Source organism: Ranitomeya imitator, chromosome 8 (genome assembly GCF_032444005.1).
Source record: "Ranitomeya imitator isolate aRanImi1 chromosome 8, aRanImi1.pri, whole genome shotgun sequence".
NCBI classification, from domain to species: domain Eukaryota; kingdom Metazoa; phylum Chordata; class Amphibia; order Anura; family Dendrobatidae; genus Ranitomeya; species Ranitomeya imitator.
The window spans coordinates 152,780,080-152,796,978 of NC_091289.1; the positions used below are offsets into that span (position 1 = coordinate 152,780,080).

Genomic DNA, 16,899 nt, shown 5'->3' on the forward strand with positions numbered 1-16,899 from the left:
CCGGCACATGTGCACTAATGCTTTTCAGCTTTGCCCGCAGTTGGGCAAAGCACACTGCGCATGCGCAAGGCGAGATTGCACTACACACGCGTGTACTACGGAGGAAACCTAATCAAATTCAAGACAATATTGTGGCCAGCGGGAAAGGAAGGGGTGCATGAAAGAACAGAAAACTCGCCCATCTGACCATTAACATAGCCCGCCAAATTCAGGTGACAGAGTCCCTTTAAGGTGCTATCCTGTGAATAATTTTCTATTTTTGCATTCTGTATCCTCTCTGGTGCTGGTGGGGGCACCTTCCCCATCTGGCAGCTGATAATACAATCCTGTCCTACTTTCCCAATATATGTTCTATATCTTCTCTACTATGGATCTCATGATAACCATTGTATGAAAAACCAATGCAAAAATGTGGGCATGTGCAAGGTTCATTCCACTAGACAGAAAATTTGCTGTGGGGTAAGTAAGCACGTGACCAGGTGAATTAAGCTCATGAAAGGGACAAGCGCGTTGGTTTACATTCTGAACATCAGGTGGCGCCATACTATATGAAGAAAGGTCACTTGTTTATTACTCATGCTCTATCCAGGGGGCAGCAATCCCGCGGTTATAAAACTACTAAATACCCTCAGCATGCCCAGACAGCCAGTGGCACACACCTGCTTAAACAATAGGATATTGAAAGGAGGAGTAGTCTCATCTTGATAAATGAGTAAAATTGCAAAGTGCTTGTAGAAACACGCAAGTTAGTAATCTACTTATTAAAGATGCTATTGAGGAGGGACTTCTAACTCCATAGTTTACTGCTCTGAGGTTACTGGCCACAGATTGAGTTTATTAGGGGTGGCTGGATTCCTAGGCAAGTGGTAGGCAGTTTTAACCGCTTCTGTAAATCTGATCAGATTGCTGGCTCTGGCCAGTTTCAATCCTGCTGCGTACTGCCAACGTTGCAGAAGCAAAGCTTCCCTTGCCAGCGGACTGGGAAACCACAGACTGGCGCTGGTCCGAACTGGCAATCTTCAGGAGTGCACCGTCCCTTGGGAAGCGGGAGGTGAAGAGCGGTGCATTCCTGCAGATAGAAGATGAGAACAGTCTTCAAGAACCATCAGACCAGTTAAAAGGAATAGATAGAGCATCCTCCTAATAAAAGTGTGATAATAAGGAATATAACATTTATAGTGTGCAGTGGCAAATGGACGCACAGAAAACCATATTTACTATAAATTAATAAGAAACTTATATGTGTCCATTCACAGCACATATGTTCTTATAGCTTGTAAAATATTTATTACCAAAAATGTACTCATAAATAAAGGACAGAAACACTAAACATCTTTACTTGACCCAATTTTCTCCTCTACTGTAGATTTTAGCTTCACTTCAATGAGCTCTTCGACTCTGGCGAGGACACTTTCCATTAAATCAAATGTGAAACGAGCTGACCGTAAAACCTAAAATGTCAAAAAACGTGAATGATATTTTAGATAAGCGCAATGACATAGCTTCCTCCCAGAACTGTGCTATGCCGCACTGATCACTCGGAGGCACAATGCCGCGATACGCAGCTAATGCAGGGGAATAAACAACGCACCTGAAGCTGCATGTCTGGAGTCATCTCAGGTAGCTTATTTCCTCCAGCGGTTACAGTACAAAGTGTCTTCTCGGAGTGGGATCCTGGGAGGAAAAGGAAAAAAAAAAAAGCATTAGGTTTCGTACCGGTAACGGTATTTTTCGGAAGCCCATGACAGCACCACGAGAGAGGAGATCCACCCTTCAGGACCAGGAAACCTACAGATACAGAAGGGCAGCACCTCTCCCCTGCATCAGTTGGATTACAGAGCTTGAGAGGACCTCCATGGTTAATGGCACACAAAATATATACAACTTTATAAGTTCTCACGTGGGTGAATTTTTAAGTGGAAAAAGTGCGCACCCACACGTGAAAGGGAGGGAACTAAGGGTGTTGTCATGGGCTTCCGAAAAATACTGTTACTGGAAAGTAACCTAATGCTTTATTCGGACTCCCATGACAGCACCACGAGAGAATTACAGAGATGTAAAACTAGCTTAGGGAGGGACTACAGCCTGCAGCACCCTTAACCCAAAGGAGAGATCAGAGGAAGCACCCATGTCTAGCCTATAGTGGTTAAAAAAGGTGCAAGGGGGATGACCACGTAGCCGCCTTACATATCTGGTCAATGGAAACGCCAGATCTTTCTGCCCAAGCGGTAGAATGCACCCTTAAGACCGCCACCTGCTGTATAAGCTAGAGAGATAGCCTTCCTAATCCATCTTGCTAATGTACACTTTGAAACTCTAAAACCCTTTCTAGCGCCCTGGAAGGATATGAATAAGGCATTGTCTTTTTTCCAGGGATTAGTGACAGAAGAGGACTATTAGAGTATCTCTCTAACATCTAAAGTATGACGTTTTTCCTCCTTTTGGTTAGTGGGATTAGGGAGGAAGGAGGGGAGAACTATCTCTTGTGTCCTGTGGAAGTCCGAGGCAACCTTGGGCAAGTAGGCCGGGTCGTCCAAAATCTGCATGTAAGGAGGAATTATAGAGAGTGCTTGGGTATCGCTTATTCTACGTGCCGATGTAATAGCTACACCAAGAAGGCTACGTTGAGGGATAGAATCTTAGTTGAGGCAGATACCATGGGTTCAAACAGAGCCTCCGTCATAGTCCTTACAGCCAAGTTCAAGTCCCATGGTACGCACCTTACCCTGTGAATGGGCCTAGATCTGCCAGCTGCTTTAATAAATCTAGATATCCAGTAATTTTTAGCTATATCACAGTTAAATAAGGCACCAAGGGCCAAAGCCTGCACTTTCAGGGTACTAGTAGCTAGACCTAATTCAAGACCCTTCTGCAGGAATTCTAGAATCTGCCCTATAGGCACCCCTTCTTCGGTTTTAAAGGTCAGAAGTGGCTAGAAATTGTCTCCAGGTTCTGGCATAGATTTTGGTTGTAACGGATTTCCTACTTTTCAGAAGGGTGTATATTAGATTGGGGGAGAATCCTCTATCCCTCAATAATGCCCTTTCAAACTCTACCCTGTCAGGTGGAGCACTGCTACCCGCGGGTGATTGACTGGACCCAGGAAGAGAAGATCTGGAAGTATCCAGGGACCGCAGACTGACATTGTCCTCAGCCATGAAAACCAAGCCCTTCTGGGCCAGAATTGGGCAATTAGTATAGTCCTCGCCCTGTCTGCTCTGATCTTCCTTATAACCAGAGGTAACAGGTATAATTGGGGGGGGAGTTGGAGCATAGGCCGGATTGAAATCCCACTTTCACAGAAAGGCATCCACCATAAAGGGTTTTCCCCCCGGATTCAGAGAACAGAACTGTTATTACTTTTCTGTTCTTCCTGGTGGCAAAAAGGTCTATGTCCAATTGACCCCACATGCAGACTGTCTGGCTGAAGATAGCTCCATTCAGACACCACTCTCCCTGCCTTAGCGTGTTGTGGCTTAGAAAGTCTGCTGTGGTATTGTCTTTTCCTCTTATGTGTAGCGCTGTCTAAGATAGAAAATGTCTTTCCGCTGTCTGGAAAAGGTATTCTGCTACTTCCATCAGGGCCTCGGATCGGGTTCCGCCATGGTGGTTGATATAGGCCACTGTCACCTGGTTATCTGAGGGAATTCTGACATGGTGACCCTGCAGGTATACAAAGTTTTTAACTGACAGCTCTACCGCCGATAATTCCTTTAGGGTGGAGGAACTTTCTACCAGGGGATCCCATTGTTCCTGAACCACAATATCCCCCATATGGGCCCCCCAACCTGAGGGACTGGCGTCTGTAGTTACTATACGGGATATGCGATTTTCCCAGGGAACTCCTGAGGACAAGTTATTCTTGCTAAGCCACCATCTTAAGGAACTTAAGGCAGACGGACATAATGTTTTTCTCCCGTGTAGGGACCACCGCAGGGCCCCATCATTAAATAAAACATCTTTTTGAAGGGCTGTTGTGTGTAACTGAGCCCATTTGACGGCCGGGATACAAGTTGCTAGGGAACCTAATAGGGATATGGCAGGTTTATTTACCGCCGCAAAACCTGATGACAGATGTGAATTTTATCAGTTGGCAGACAACATTCTTGATTTTCTGAATCTAAAATGAGGCCGAGAAATTGCTGGACCTTCAAGGGTTGTAACAGGGATTTTTCAGAGTTCATCAACCAACCCAAGTGTTCTAGAATGGACATAGACCTTTCTAACTGGGAAAGGCCATGATCTGCCGAATTGCCTAAAATCAAGACGTCGTCCAAGTTTGGGATAATGAAGATGTCCGACTCTCGAAGGTGGGCAATAACTTCGGATATTAACTTTGTGAAGACTCGTTGTGCTACTGAAGGCCAAAGGGGAGAGCTCTATATTGGAAATGCCGGACTATGCCATCTATGGAAACAACTACTCAAGAAGTGTTGATAATCTGCATGAATCGGTACATGGTAGTACGCATCCTTTAAATCTAAAGCCACCATAAAACGGTTTTGAAACAACATTTTTATTGCTGAGCCAACCGTTTCCATTTTAAAGGGTCGAGCTATCAGAAACCTATTGAGGGACTGAAGATTGATGATTGTCCTGTAAGAGCTGTCCAGTGTCCGAACCAAGAACAGGGGAGAGTAAAAACCTCTACCCTCAGATTCCAGAACCTCCACCAGGACCCTTTTATGGCACAACTTGACAACCTCAGTCTCTAGGGCAGACTGTTCTGAGAGGGACAGACAGGAGTCATCTTGAAATGATCCCCTGGGGCAGCAAGGAACTCAAGTTTAAGTCCTGCGTATATCACGCCCTGCACCCATCTGCTGTTGGTGATACGAGACCAGACTGGATAAAAGGCTGACAATCTACCCCCTATGGGGGCCGCTAGTCATTGGGATGGTTTTTTCCATTCCCATGACGAACGCCTAAACATGAAGCCAGTACATCCCACTTGGAACGGTCCTTTGTTGGTCTTCTCTGACCAAATTTTCTCCTGCTGAAAGGACATCGGTAAGAGGAGGACGATAGGTTGGGGAATCTTTTCTTCTCATCCCCTGCCTTATCCAGTAGCTCGTCCAGGACTGAACCAAAAAGATATTCCCCTTCACACGGGATGGCACAGAGCTTAGATCTTGCTTCGATGTCGCCTGGCCAGCATTTTAACCTCAGCACTCCTTGGGCCGCGTTGGAGAGACCCACTGCCCTTGCCGCCATCCTGACTAAATCAATTGAGGCATCCGACAGAAAAGCCGCGGCCCCTTGAATTGCTGGAATGGCCCCCAGAATAGTCTGCTGAGCTTTCCTTCTTTTAGCTGAGACTCAAGTTGGTCCAGCCAGACCATCATAGATCTGGCCGCGCAAGTGGACGCCACTGCTGGCCTCAGGGATCCGGCCGCCATCTCCCAAGTTCCTTTAAGAAAGATGTCCGCCTTTCTATCGAGGGGATATTTAAGGGCCCCCATATCCTCAAAGGGCAGGGAAGATTTTTTTGATGCAGTGGTCACCAAGGCATCTAATTTAGGGGCTTGATCCCAGATATTTTTTTTAAACTGTTTATTTTTGAAAGATTTTCCTTTTTCTCGTACAAATAACATCATAAACACAAGTATAGTTGTAGCAAAATTATGCAAAACATTTTAGATGTTTCTTCCAGTGGCACAGTGCGCAGCACTGCTGCTCCTACTAAACTTAGGGCAAACATCTAATGCATCATCTAAGTAGGTGGGGTACAGGGAAGGGATAGGGAAAAAAAGTCAGGGAGGGGAAAAGACAGAAAGAAAGAAAAAAGGCACTTAGCATCAATTGGTTAGCGTAGTTACATAATCATTCCATGGAGCCCAGATGCTATTGAACAAATCAAGTTGATTATTAATACAGGCCGTAAGATTCTCCATACGCCTCCTTTCTTTAATCTTCATCCTGAGTTTTTTCATGGAGGGAGCTGATCGTTTCTTCCAGTACGAGGCTATTAGACACTTCGCCGATGTTAGGATATGGAGGAGCAGCCTGGCAGGGCCCTTTGTCATGGGCACAGGGGGAACATTAAGCAAAAAAGTCACAGGATCCAGAGGAATCTCTACATCTAACACCTGAGAAATCAACCCCTGTACTCTCCTCCAGAATGGGGATATTAGTCTGGCAATCCCAGAATATATGTGGCAATGAGCCCACAGCCCCCAGGCATCTCCAGCATTTATCCGATGTGGCAGGGTAAATATTATGTAAAACCTCCGGCGTATGATACCAATGCATCAGTATCTTGTACCGATTTTCCTTTTGTGTAAAGGTACCGTCACACTTAGCGACGCTGCAGCGATACCGACAACGATCCGGATCGCTGCAGCGTCGCAGTTTGGTCGCTGGAGAGCTGTCACACAGACAGCTCTCCAGCGACCAACGATGCCGGTAACCAGGGTAAACATCGGGTAACTAAGCGCAGGGCCACGCTTAGTAACCCGATGTTTACCCTGGTTACCATCCTAAAAGTAAAAAAAAAAACAAACAGTACATACTTACCTACAGCTGTCTGTTCTCCAGCGCTGTGCTCTGCACTCCTCCTGTACTGACTGTGAGCACAGCGGCCGGAAAGCAGAGCGGTGACGTCACCGCTCTGCTTTCCGGCTGACCGACGCTCACAGCCAGTACAGGAGGAGTGCAGAGCACAGCGCTGGAGGACAGACGGCTGTAGGTAAGTATGTAGTGTTTGTTTTTTTTTACTTTTAGGATGGTAACCAGGGTAAACATCGGGTTACTAAGCGCGGCCCTGCGCTTAGTTACCCGATGTTTACCCTGGTTACCAGTGAAGACATCGCTGAATCGGTGTCACACACGCCGATTCAGCGATGTCTGCGGGGAGTCCAGCGACCAAATAAAGTTCTGGACTTTCTTCCCCGACCAGCGACAGCACAGCAGGGGCCTGATCGCTGCTGCCTGTCACACTGGACGATATCGCTAGCGAGGACGCTGCAACGTCACGGATCGCTAGCGATATCGTCTAGTGTGACGGTACCTTTATGCATAGTGACGATTTAGCTGCCTTAGACCGTATGACCTGCCAGATAGGAAGCAGAAGTTCCCTCCCCAGGTATCTCTCCCACTTTCTCATGTAAGCATGTTTAGGAGGGGGGTCTGATGGCGGAGTGAACAGTATACTATAAATGTCTGATCAAACCATTTGTAGAGGGATTCCCTTTACAGAGTCGCTCAAAGGGAGTGGGGGTGGAGAACGTTGTGTTTTTATATAAAGTTAAGGCCAGGTGGCGGATTTGTAAGTATGAGAAGTAGGTCCTAAGTGGGTGTTTAAACCGCTCTCTAAGAGTCTGAAAAGGAAGAATATTTCTATTAAAGGGGTCTACAATATCTGCGTAATAAAATAGTTGTGCTTGAAGCCATGGATCTGTCATAGCTGCAGTAAGACTATCAGGTATGGAGAGTGTAAAAAGGAAGGAGGAGATCATAGGGACTTGGGGGGAGATCAATGGAAAGGCCTTGCTGCTTATCCTCCAAATTTTCATTGTAAATGCCATAGAGCCCAGCAGAGGCATTGAGGGGCATGTACTCCCATCTCCCCATAGCAATGAATTGGGATGCGCTGGAGCCATCCAAAGTTTCTCAATTTCTACCCATTTGCTATAAGCCCGCAAGGAGGCCCCAGCTAGTATCCTTCTAAGGTGCACTGCCAAGTAATATCTCCAGATGTCTGGAAAGGCAATACCCCCCTGCGTTTTTGGAGATCTGAGGACTGGTTTAGCTATTCGATGTAGTCTCTGACCCCCCAAAAAAATTTAGACGCACGATCTGAAACCCCAACACCGCTCGCAAGAACTGGTTCACTTGGAGCCAGCAGGAGGGTGTATACTGCAGGGGAGGAGCTATTCTTTATTACTTAGTGTCCTCCTAGTGGCAGCAGCATAACACCCATGTTCCTGTGTCCCCCAATGAGGCGTAGGAGAAATTTAGATGCACGGTCTGAAACCTCAACACCGCTCATCCGATTGGCACCGGCAAAACCTCTACCATGTATAGGAACTTAGGTATAATGGACATCTTTATCGAATTTGCTCTGCCAAAAAGTAATATAGGAAGTTTAGACCATCTAGAAAGTAATTATCCCAGATATTAACAGCCGGGTCATCAAAGGGGTATCTCTGCTTGAGGGTCGGAGGTAAGGATCCCCTCTTTTCCACTCCCGGAGAATCAGACCTTGAATCTTCTCATTCAAGGGAAAGGATCTACGTTCCCTTTGATCCAATCCCTTAAACATGATGTCCTGTAAGGACAGTTCTGGCCTGGGTTCCACTATCCCCATTGTTCCCCTGACCGCCTTTACAAGTTTATCCACACTATCTAGGGGCAGTCAGAAACAGCCAGAGTCTTCCTCGGATGAAGAAACCAAGAAGGATTATTCAGGGGAAGCCTCATCCTTCCTCCACTCTACCAATGAATCTAATTCCGGGAGATCCTTTTGAATAGAACCTTCTCCTTGGGACAGGGATTTTATGGACTTCCTTACTTCTGTCCTGATAATGTCCTTCAGACTTGAGGTGAAGCTGGGAGTCTCTTCCGCCACCTGAGGGGGATATTAATGGGCAATATACAATATCTAGAAGCTAACGCTGCTTCCCCACTCCCCCTTCCCGAGACCTCACCGTCTGTTGGATACAGGGGGGAATAATCTTTTTGGACAAGAATCCGGTAGGGGGCATCCACAGAGGGCGTATTCCCTGTGCCTTGCCTTATCTGTCCATTACTTCCCCTAGGAATAAAAACATAAGGTGGAGGCTGCATTACTGAGTGAACTTTCACGAAGATCACTTACCAGTGTCTGCAGAAATACGGTAGGTACCAGAATACGAGGGGGGAATTTCTCAGCCGATATTGCTATTTTCCGTCTGGAAGAACTCCTGCGGCTGGATCAGTCACTCAACTGGCCACGAATTTCGCCATCCTGGCTTTTCTGTTGGGCCTGAGGCTTCTCTGTAGCACACAGATTTGCAGCTTCTTATGGCTGCAGCTGCTCATCATCCATTGCGAGGAAAATGGCCAGAAGCATGGATCCCCCTGCCTATTGGCCATAAATACCTCCCCCTCTGATATCCGGGTCAGAAGGTGATGCCACGCTCTTCCCTTGCATCCCCCGCAAGTGCATTAGCCCCAGTGGGACCAAAATCGGGGCTCCGGTCCCTTCAGATGGCGGCCGCCATGTTCCCAGCGTCAGAAACCCCCCACGCATGCGCTGAAGGGAGCCGGTGCCAGAGGTCGCTCCGGGATGCCCGGAACAGAGCCGCTCGTGCCTTTGCATCAAAACATCGCCAGACCCGGGAAAACATGGAGTCCCCCGCACCGCTGGATCCACAGGGAGCCCATCAGAATACTTACCTCGGCGCCGGCGATCTTCCAGACCCTGCTCCCTGCAGCTCGGTCACTGCCGTGCATCGATGACCACCGTGGTGCTTCCAGGACCATCGTGGTGCTTCCAGGACCCCTGCACCGGTCGAGGTAGGAGACACCCCCCCACTACACGAGTTGACCAGCCGGGCCTGGGATCCTATGTCCTGTAGGCATCTGTAGGAACCAGTCCCATCAGGAACAGTAAGCAAACTAATGCGTGTGAGAGGTGCCACCCTTTTGTATCTGCAGGTTTCCTGTTCCTGAACGGCGTATCTCCTCTCTTGTGGTGCTGTCATGGGAGTCCGAATAAATAAACATTCACGTTAAATAGGCTGAATATCACAAGAGATGTAGCGTACAGAAACCACACATTTCTACAGAAGCTGGGAAATTGCAGAGCGATAACACGACTCATTCCTCACCTTTCTTTTTCTCATTTGTATTTCGGACTTCTGCTTCATAATGGGCTTTGGACATATTCAGTCCTGTATGGAGCGGCTTTATAAAATTCTGTTCAATTTTATCAAGTTCAGACCATACTCCGGTCTAGAAAAAAAAAACGTAATAAAAATTATGTATTAGATTTAAGAGGGGAATTGCAGTGAAAACCAAAATTCCTCATGTGAATTTTCATCACCTGTAGTCATAATACCACCGTCTTAGTTCTAGACTATCAGGCTAGAATGGACCTGGCTCATTGCATTGTCACAATCCAGAAATGCTCTGATCACTAAAAGTTTGCTTAAAAGGATTGTCTGGGTCTAAATAGCTGATGACCAAGACGTAGGATCTGTCATCAATAAGATCAGCAAAGGTCTAACATTTGGCACTTCCATTGATCAGTCGAATTCTGCTCCAGCAACGGCCAGATGGAAGCAATTTACGGAGTAGAGAACAGCTGCCCCCATACACAATGTAGTGGCTGCTGCCACAGAGTACTGCACTGTCACTCCCAATACCGTGCTACCCCTTTAATACCATGTATTCTGCTATTGTCACCAACTCATCATGGCGGTCTCCTGTAAAGTAATTGTATGATATCCAGTCAATCAAATCTGCTTCTCCCTCAGGTGGGTGCGAGCAACATTCAATACTTTGGACTGTTTTATGGACCAGAATAATGAACGCAATGTAGAAGCAGCTCCTCCATCCGTCCTCAATGTTGAAAAGCACACAGCTGTACGCAGAGCCAAGCACATAAGCACCTGTACAAAACTCCAATATGACAGTCTGAACTTGGCCTTACACAAAAGCTGTATTTTCGAAAAAGCAACTGAGAGCATGGATGGAAATCTAAAAAACACAATATACCGTATATACTCGAGTATAAGCCAAGATTTTCAGCCCATTTTTTAGGCTGAAAGTGCCCCTCTCAGCTTATACTTGAGTCGTTGTCCCAGGGGGTCTGCAGGGGAGGGGGAGCGGCAGCTGTCACATACTCACCTGCTCCTGGCGCTGTCCCTGCATGTCCGATGTCTCTGGGCGCCGGCAGCTCTTTCTGTGTTCAGAAGTCACGTGGTACCACTCATTAAAGTAATGAATATGGACGCATATTCATTACTTTAATGGGCAGTACCACGTGACTGCTGAACATAGGAAGAAGCTGCCAGCTCCTGGAGACCATCTGACAGTGAAAAGCTGCCAGGGACCGCGCCGGGAGCAGGTGAATATAACGGGGGAGGGTGAGCATCGCGCGATATTCACCTAAGCCCGTTCCACCGCCGGGCGCCGCTCATTCGTCCGCGTCCTCTGCCTGTGACGTTCGGGTCTGAGGGCGCGATGACTTAGTGCGCGCCCTCTGCCTGAATAGTCAGCGCAGTGGTGGAACAGGGAAGGTGACTATAGCAAGTGCCGGGGGCCTGAGAGGCGAGTGATTTTTTTATTTTAATCGCAGCAACAGTATATGGGGCATAATCTATGGAGCATCTTATGGGGCCATCAACCTTTATACAGCATTGTATGGGGCAAATGTTTCTATGGATTATCTTATGGGGCCATTATTGACCTTTGTGAAGCATTATATGGGGCATACTTTAATATGGAGCATCTTATGGAGCCCATCATGAACTGTATGGAGCATTATATGGGGCTCCTGATTCAATATGGATATTCCAAAACACAACCTACTGATGTCTTAATTACTTTTACTTTTATCGGTATCTATTTTTATTTTTGACATTTACCAGTAGCTGCTGCATTTCCCACCCTAGGTTTATACACGAGCCATTAAGTTTTCCCAATTTTTTGTGGCAAAATTAGGGGTCTCAGCTTATACTTGGGTCGGCTTATACTCGAGAATATAGAGCATGTTAGTTTAGGGTTTGACTGCAAGTATTTAATGTCTCTGCTAGAGTATCCCTTCAGTTGTTTTCCACCGCATAATGTACATTCATGGCCTAATATGTATGAATGTATATACAAAAGCTACTTAAAGTATTTTTGGATCTTCAATTTTTGCACCATTTGCTATGTTGCCATCTCCTGTGACCGAAAATTCCATTGCTAAATTGGATTCTTTCTGCAAGCCCCATTCAGATAAATTTGACAGTACCAGAAATTTCTGCATCATGTGCTTCATATAAATGAAGCTGCAAAATTAATTGTTACTCTTAAAATTTTTTCCAGGATACTCAGGGCTATGACCATCTGTCCAGATCAGCTGCACTGTATGTGCCTATGGCCAGTGCAATTACATCCAACCATAACAAAATTAGTCAAATTGTGATCCTCCCCCACTTAAAGTTGTCTGATTCGGGCATATTGGCACAAGGGATTATTTTTTTCTTTGGCAGGAGAACGAAACACTTTATGGAAACTGGACACTAATAAAGATGGATCTCCGAGGAGCTTGAAGGAAAAGTAGAGCATGTCGTCCTCTGCAGTGATCCGTCTTCATTAGGACCACCCAGTGCACCGATGCTCCAGTTCAGAGAATTTTACATGCCACAGCAGGTTACCGTTAGAGCTTATATACAAAGATTTTATCATTTTTTTGCATTTTTTTTTGGAGACTTCTGAAATAAAAACCGCTTTATATACACAAGACACTTACTTCATTGTTTTCATCTTTGATTACCAAATATCTTAAAAGGTTCAGTGAAGCCATTATTCTGGAGAGGAAGCAAATAGAAAATTGTTCTTCCATTAATGCGGATTCACATTTAAAATGTAAATTTTTGCACTTTTTTTGTGCATTCTAAAAATAGTCTTTACTAAAAATATTGCTGTTATGAAATCTGCGCAATTCCTCCACATAGCTGGCTGTCTTGTTGTTTCTGGTATAGATCCAACGGCACACTGCTACATCTCCCCACTTTGATTGCTTCTTTTTCTAAGGGCTGTTCGTATGGCTCTTCATAATAAAGAGTTAATAAATTACATTGCGTTATACAATCCTAGTGGTACAAGATAATGACATTAATTTTACCTCCATTATTCATGTACATAATGACATTAGTGACCACCGGAAGGGAGAAGTTTGTGTCATGCAGCTGTAACATTTATAAGAAAGGTAGTCTTCCTGTTTTTTCCTTTGTAACCATGAAGATGTAAAGGAAACTTGTGGAGGAAGTAAAAGCAGAGTCATTTTGTTATTCACCTACTAATGCATGAAACAAATTTCTCTCACCTATCGGATGCCTGAAGAAGATCAGTTTCTGCTCCTTCTGGAAGTGAAAGTGCCGAATGAAGAAGTGGAGTCAGTCGAACACCAAGGAAAATATTTTTCTCTTGCTTCATCTGATACATTTTCACAAACAAAAGAAAGAAAAAACAAAACAAAAACAACTTTATTTCATTTCAAGATAATAACTAGTGATGAGCGAGTGCACTCGTTGCTCAGGTGGTCTCCGAGTATTTGTTAGTGCTCAGAGATTTAGTTTTTCTCGCCGCAGCTGCATGATTTACGGCTGCTAGCCAGGCTGAATACATGTGAGGATTGCCTGTTTGTTAGGAAATCCCCACATGTATTTCAGACTCTTCAGCAGCCGTAAATCATGCAGCTGGCCGAGGTGAGGAAAACTAAATCTCCGAGCACTAACAAATACTCGGAGATCACCTGAGCAACGAGTACAATCGCTCATCACTAATAATAACCCTTTCACTTCATGAGATCAAGAATAGTAAACTCATGCAATTAACCATCCAGGCAGATCTGCAAGATAAGGCAGTTCTAAAGAAATTCATCAAAAAGGAAAAAACACTTGTCATTAAATTAAATTTCGCACATTTAGGTAACCTTAGCAGGGCATGCAGACTATTGGAAGAGACCCAAGAACTCCGCTTTAATATTTGCCTATAATGCTCCATGTCTGATTTTTTTTTTTTTTTTTTTTAATACTTCTATATCTCTGCATGGATGGTAACTATATGCTTACTCTAAATAGTGCAGCCTGACTCATCTCACCTTTAGAGCGGCGTCTATCTGATTCTTAATGTTGTGGATGACGAAACTCTCCACTCCTGCGTGACCGCTTACCTTCAAGAGACATCTGAACAGAGAGCAGAAGCTTAGGAGAAGTATCAGCAGTAATAATAATAATAATCTTCATTTATATAGCAGTAAATGTTACTACAAGCAGTAGCAGCATTAGTGGTTTAATTCCATCATGGCTTAGAATAGATATTCCTTCTTTTAACTCCTTCCCAACATGCGCTGTATATGTACTGTACTGCGCTGCGGAAGCTGCGTGCTTTGCAGGAAAATATATGGCGCTGTCATTTCCGGTCATTGCGCGGTGACCAAATTAAAGAAGGTTGCCGTCTCCAACAGCAAGCCATTCCTGTACGTTGGCCCGGGATCTGCTGTGTGCCCTCCCCTGTATCAGCGATCGCTGTGATTGACTGATTAATTTTGACTAGTCAATCACAGCGATCTTACAATAAAGTTGGGGGGGGGGGAAACAATTTGACATGCTGCGATTGCTGTCTTAGACAGCACGAATCACAGCAGTCCTAATGGATGGCGTGATCACGATGTCATCTCAGCTGATTAACCCCTTTGGTGCTGATTGGCTTAATAGTTACTGAGCAATGGTGGAGACTCACAAGTGGGCCACGAGAGGCTGAACGTTTTTGGTTGTTTTTTTTTTTGTTTTGTTTTTTTATTATTATTATTATTATTATTAACAAAATGCAAGAAGAGACTAATTATATTTGAAAGTGAACCACCCCCCTGTAAATTGGTTAAAACGCTAGCCATCAGCTGAAAAACAAACGTTACAATAGGAACCTGACCACGGGGAACTGAACCGATCTGCAGAATGGCTTGTTTTTCTTCCTCACAAGAAAAACTAAAATAAAAAAGGGTGGACGCCCAAACGCCGAGTCATTAATTCTTTATTGGGCTGCCAGAACATGCCACGTGTAGTGATCAGCAGCCCCACAGGGAATGAGCGGAGCAGCGGTTGAGCATGTGCAATGCGGCTCCATTCTATAACAAGGTAAAAGTCTTACGTTCTGCCGATCGGTGCAAGTCCCAGCGGTTGAACACCTGCCCATCAACAAGTCATCACCAATCCCATGGACAGGTGATAGACTACAAAAAAAAATGCTGGTGTTCAACTAAAGTTTGTGCCATCTCACAGAATTCAGAGTGTCTACATTTCATGTGAACTTCGGTGTGGGCTCCTACCTGAACAACTTGTACCTTCCTTCTACACAAAACTTGTTAATCACAGACTGTAATAATACCAAACTCTTCTTTCTCTATGGAAAAAAAAGGCAGAGATTCACCAAAGAGATGGAGAATGAGACTAATCTTTCAGCAGGGTCATCGCTGTAGTATCTCTGACTTACCAGAGACTCAATGGGACACAGGGTCATCACCTTCACCAAATCCTGCACAGAGGGGGATAAAGAAACGATGAGCCACCTGCATTCACAGATGGATGATTAATCCCATACACTGAAATCCCTGCGATAAGTTATATCATACACACTGCAGTGGGCGCCATTCTGATCATATAGGATGGTGATAACCACGCAAATGTGCATCTATGGAAAACCCATCATACCATACTATCTATACTGTAGAAAATTGTTTTTTTTCATTAAGTTTTCTGTAGACGTCAGTGTAACAGTAGAAGATCCAAGCCTTCCTTCTTTCACGATTTAATCATTTTTGTTAAAGGGAACCTGTCACCCCGTTTTTTGAGATTGAGATATAAATACTGTTAAATAGGGCCTGCGCTGTGCGTTACTATAGTGTATGTAGTGTACCCCGATTCCCCATGTATGCCGAGAAATACATTACCAAAGTCGGCGTTTTCGCCTGTCAATCAGGCTGGTCTGGTCAGGTGGGCGTGTTCACAGCGTTCTTTTCTTCCCCAGGTTTCCGTTGGTGGCGTAGTGGTGTGCGCATGTCCAAGGTCCGGATTCCCTGTGCCCACGTGAAGACACAGCGCGCGATCTGCGCTGTCATTCCTTTCATCGGTGCGGGCGGCCATCTTCCTGGGGCCGCGCGTGCGCAGATGTAGTGCTCTGCTGCACGGGGCTTCAGGAAAATGGCCGCGGGATGCCGCGCGTGCGCAGAAGAGATCGCGGCGGCCATTTTCCCAAAGCCGAGTTTGCATCTCGGCTTTGGGAAAATGGCCGCCGCGATCTCTTCTGCGCACGCGCGGCATCCCGCGGCCATTTTCCTGAAGCCCCGTGCAGCAGAGCACTACATCTGCGCACGCGCGGCCCCAGGAAGATGGCCGCCCGCACCGATGAAAGGAATGACAGCGCAGATCGCGCGCTGTGTCTTCACGTGGGCACAGGGAATCCGGACCTTGGACATGCGCACACCACTACGCCACCAACGGAAACCTGGGGAAGAAAAGAACGCTGTGAACACGCCCACCTGACCAGACCAGCCTGATTGACAGGCGAAAACGCCGACTTTGGTAATGTATTTCTCGGCATACATGGGGAATCAGGGTACACTACATACACCATAGTAACGCACAGCACAGGCCCTATTTAACAGTATTTATATCTCAATCTCAAAAAACGGGGTGACAGGTTCCCTTTAACGTTTTGGCCACTTTTCAGCAAGTCAGCACTTAAAAGATTTAATAGTGATAAAGAAGACTTGTTGCTTCTGCTGTAATGTCCATTTTAGTTAATGCTTGTGCATCTGAGGTTCCATCGTTCCTTCAGTAAAGAACATCTGGGTGCAATCAGTCATGTTCCCACATACGCTGATCCTTTCCAATCTATGACTATATAACTACACAGCCTATAGACAATGGGATTCATGTCCATACATATTCCAGGAGGAGTAACAGAGGGATGACAATTCTAAGAAAAGATGCTCTGGCATCGGCATTTCTTTGGGTAAAATATACACGTGCCTAAATTCTGCAAAGATCAGTCTAACAAGATTTGATGTAGTGCAAAGAAAGAATATTTTAATGGCTGCTTCTATGGGTGTATGAGCCAAACCTATCCTTAGAATTGGTCATCAATATCACATCATTAGGGGTCCCCAGAACAGCCACTATACAGAGCTGTGCAGTTCCACCTCCA

General features: G+C 45.5%; 1 protein-coding gene across 3 annotated transcripts in view; it reads right to left on the reverse strand.

The window, feature by feature from the left end:
* Positions 1-1,247: 1,247 nt before the first annotated feature.
* The window catches only part of GLMN (glomulin, FKBP associated protein), a 50,172-nt gene continuing 34,520 nt past the window's right edge, over positions 1,248-16,899 (reverse strand). For all 3 annotated transcript variants that reach the window (XM_069737560.1, XM_069737562.1, XM_069737561.1), the window contains exons 12-19: positions 15,187-15,228; positions 15,023-15,096; positions 13,796-13,880; positions 13,019-13,128; positions 12,443-12,500; positions 9,813-9,936; positions 1,592-1,674; positions 1,248-1,451 (exon numbers count right to left, since the gene is read on the reverse strand). In XM_069737560.1, coding sequence (XP_069593661.1) covers positions 1,326-1,451; positions 1,592-1,674; positions 9,813-9,936; positions 12,443-12,500; positions 13,019-13,128; positions 13,796-13,880; positions 15,023-15,096; positions 15,187-15,228 — 702 coding nt within the window. In that variant the 3' untranslated portion in view covers positions 1,248-1,325. The remainder of the gene's footprint in view (positions 1,452-1,591; positions 1,675-9,812; positions 9,937-12,442; positions 12,501-13,018; positions 13,129-13,795; positions 13,881-15,022; positions 15,097-15,186; positions 15,229-16,899) is intronic.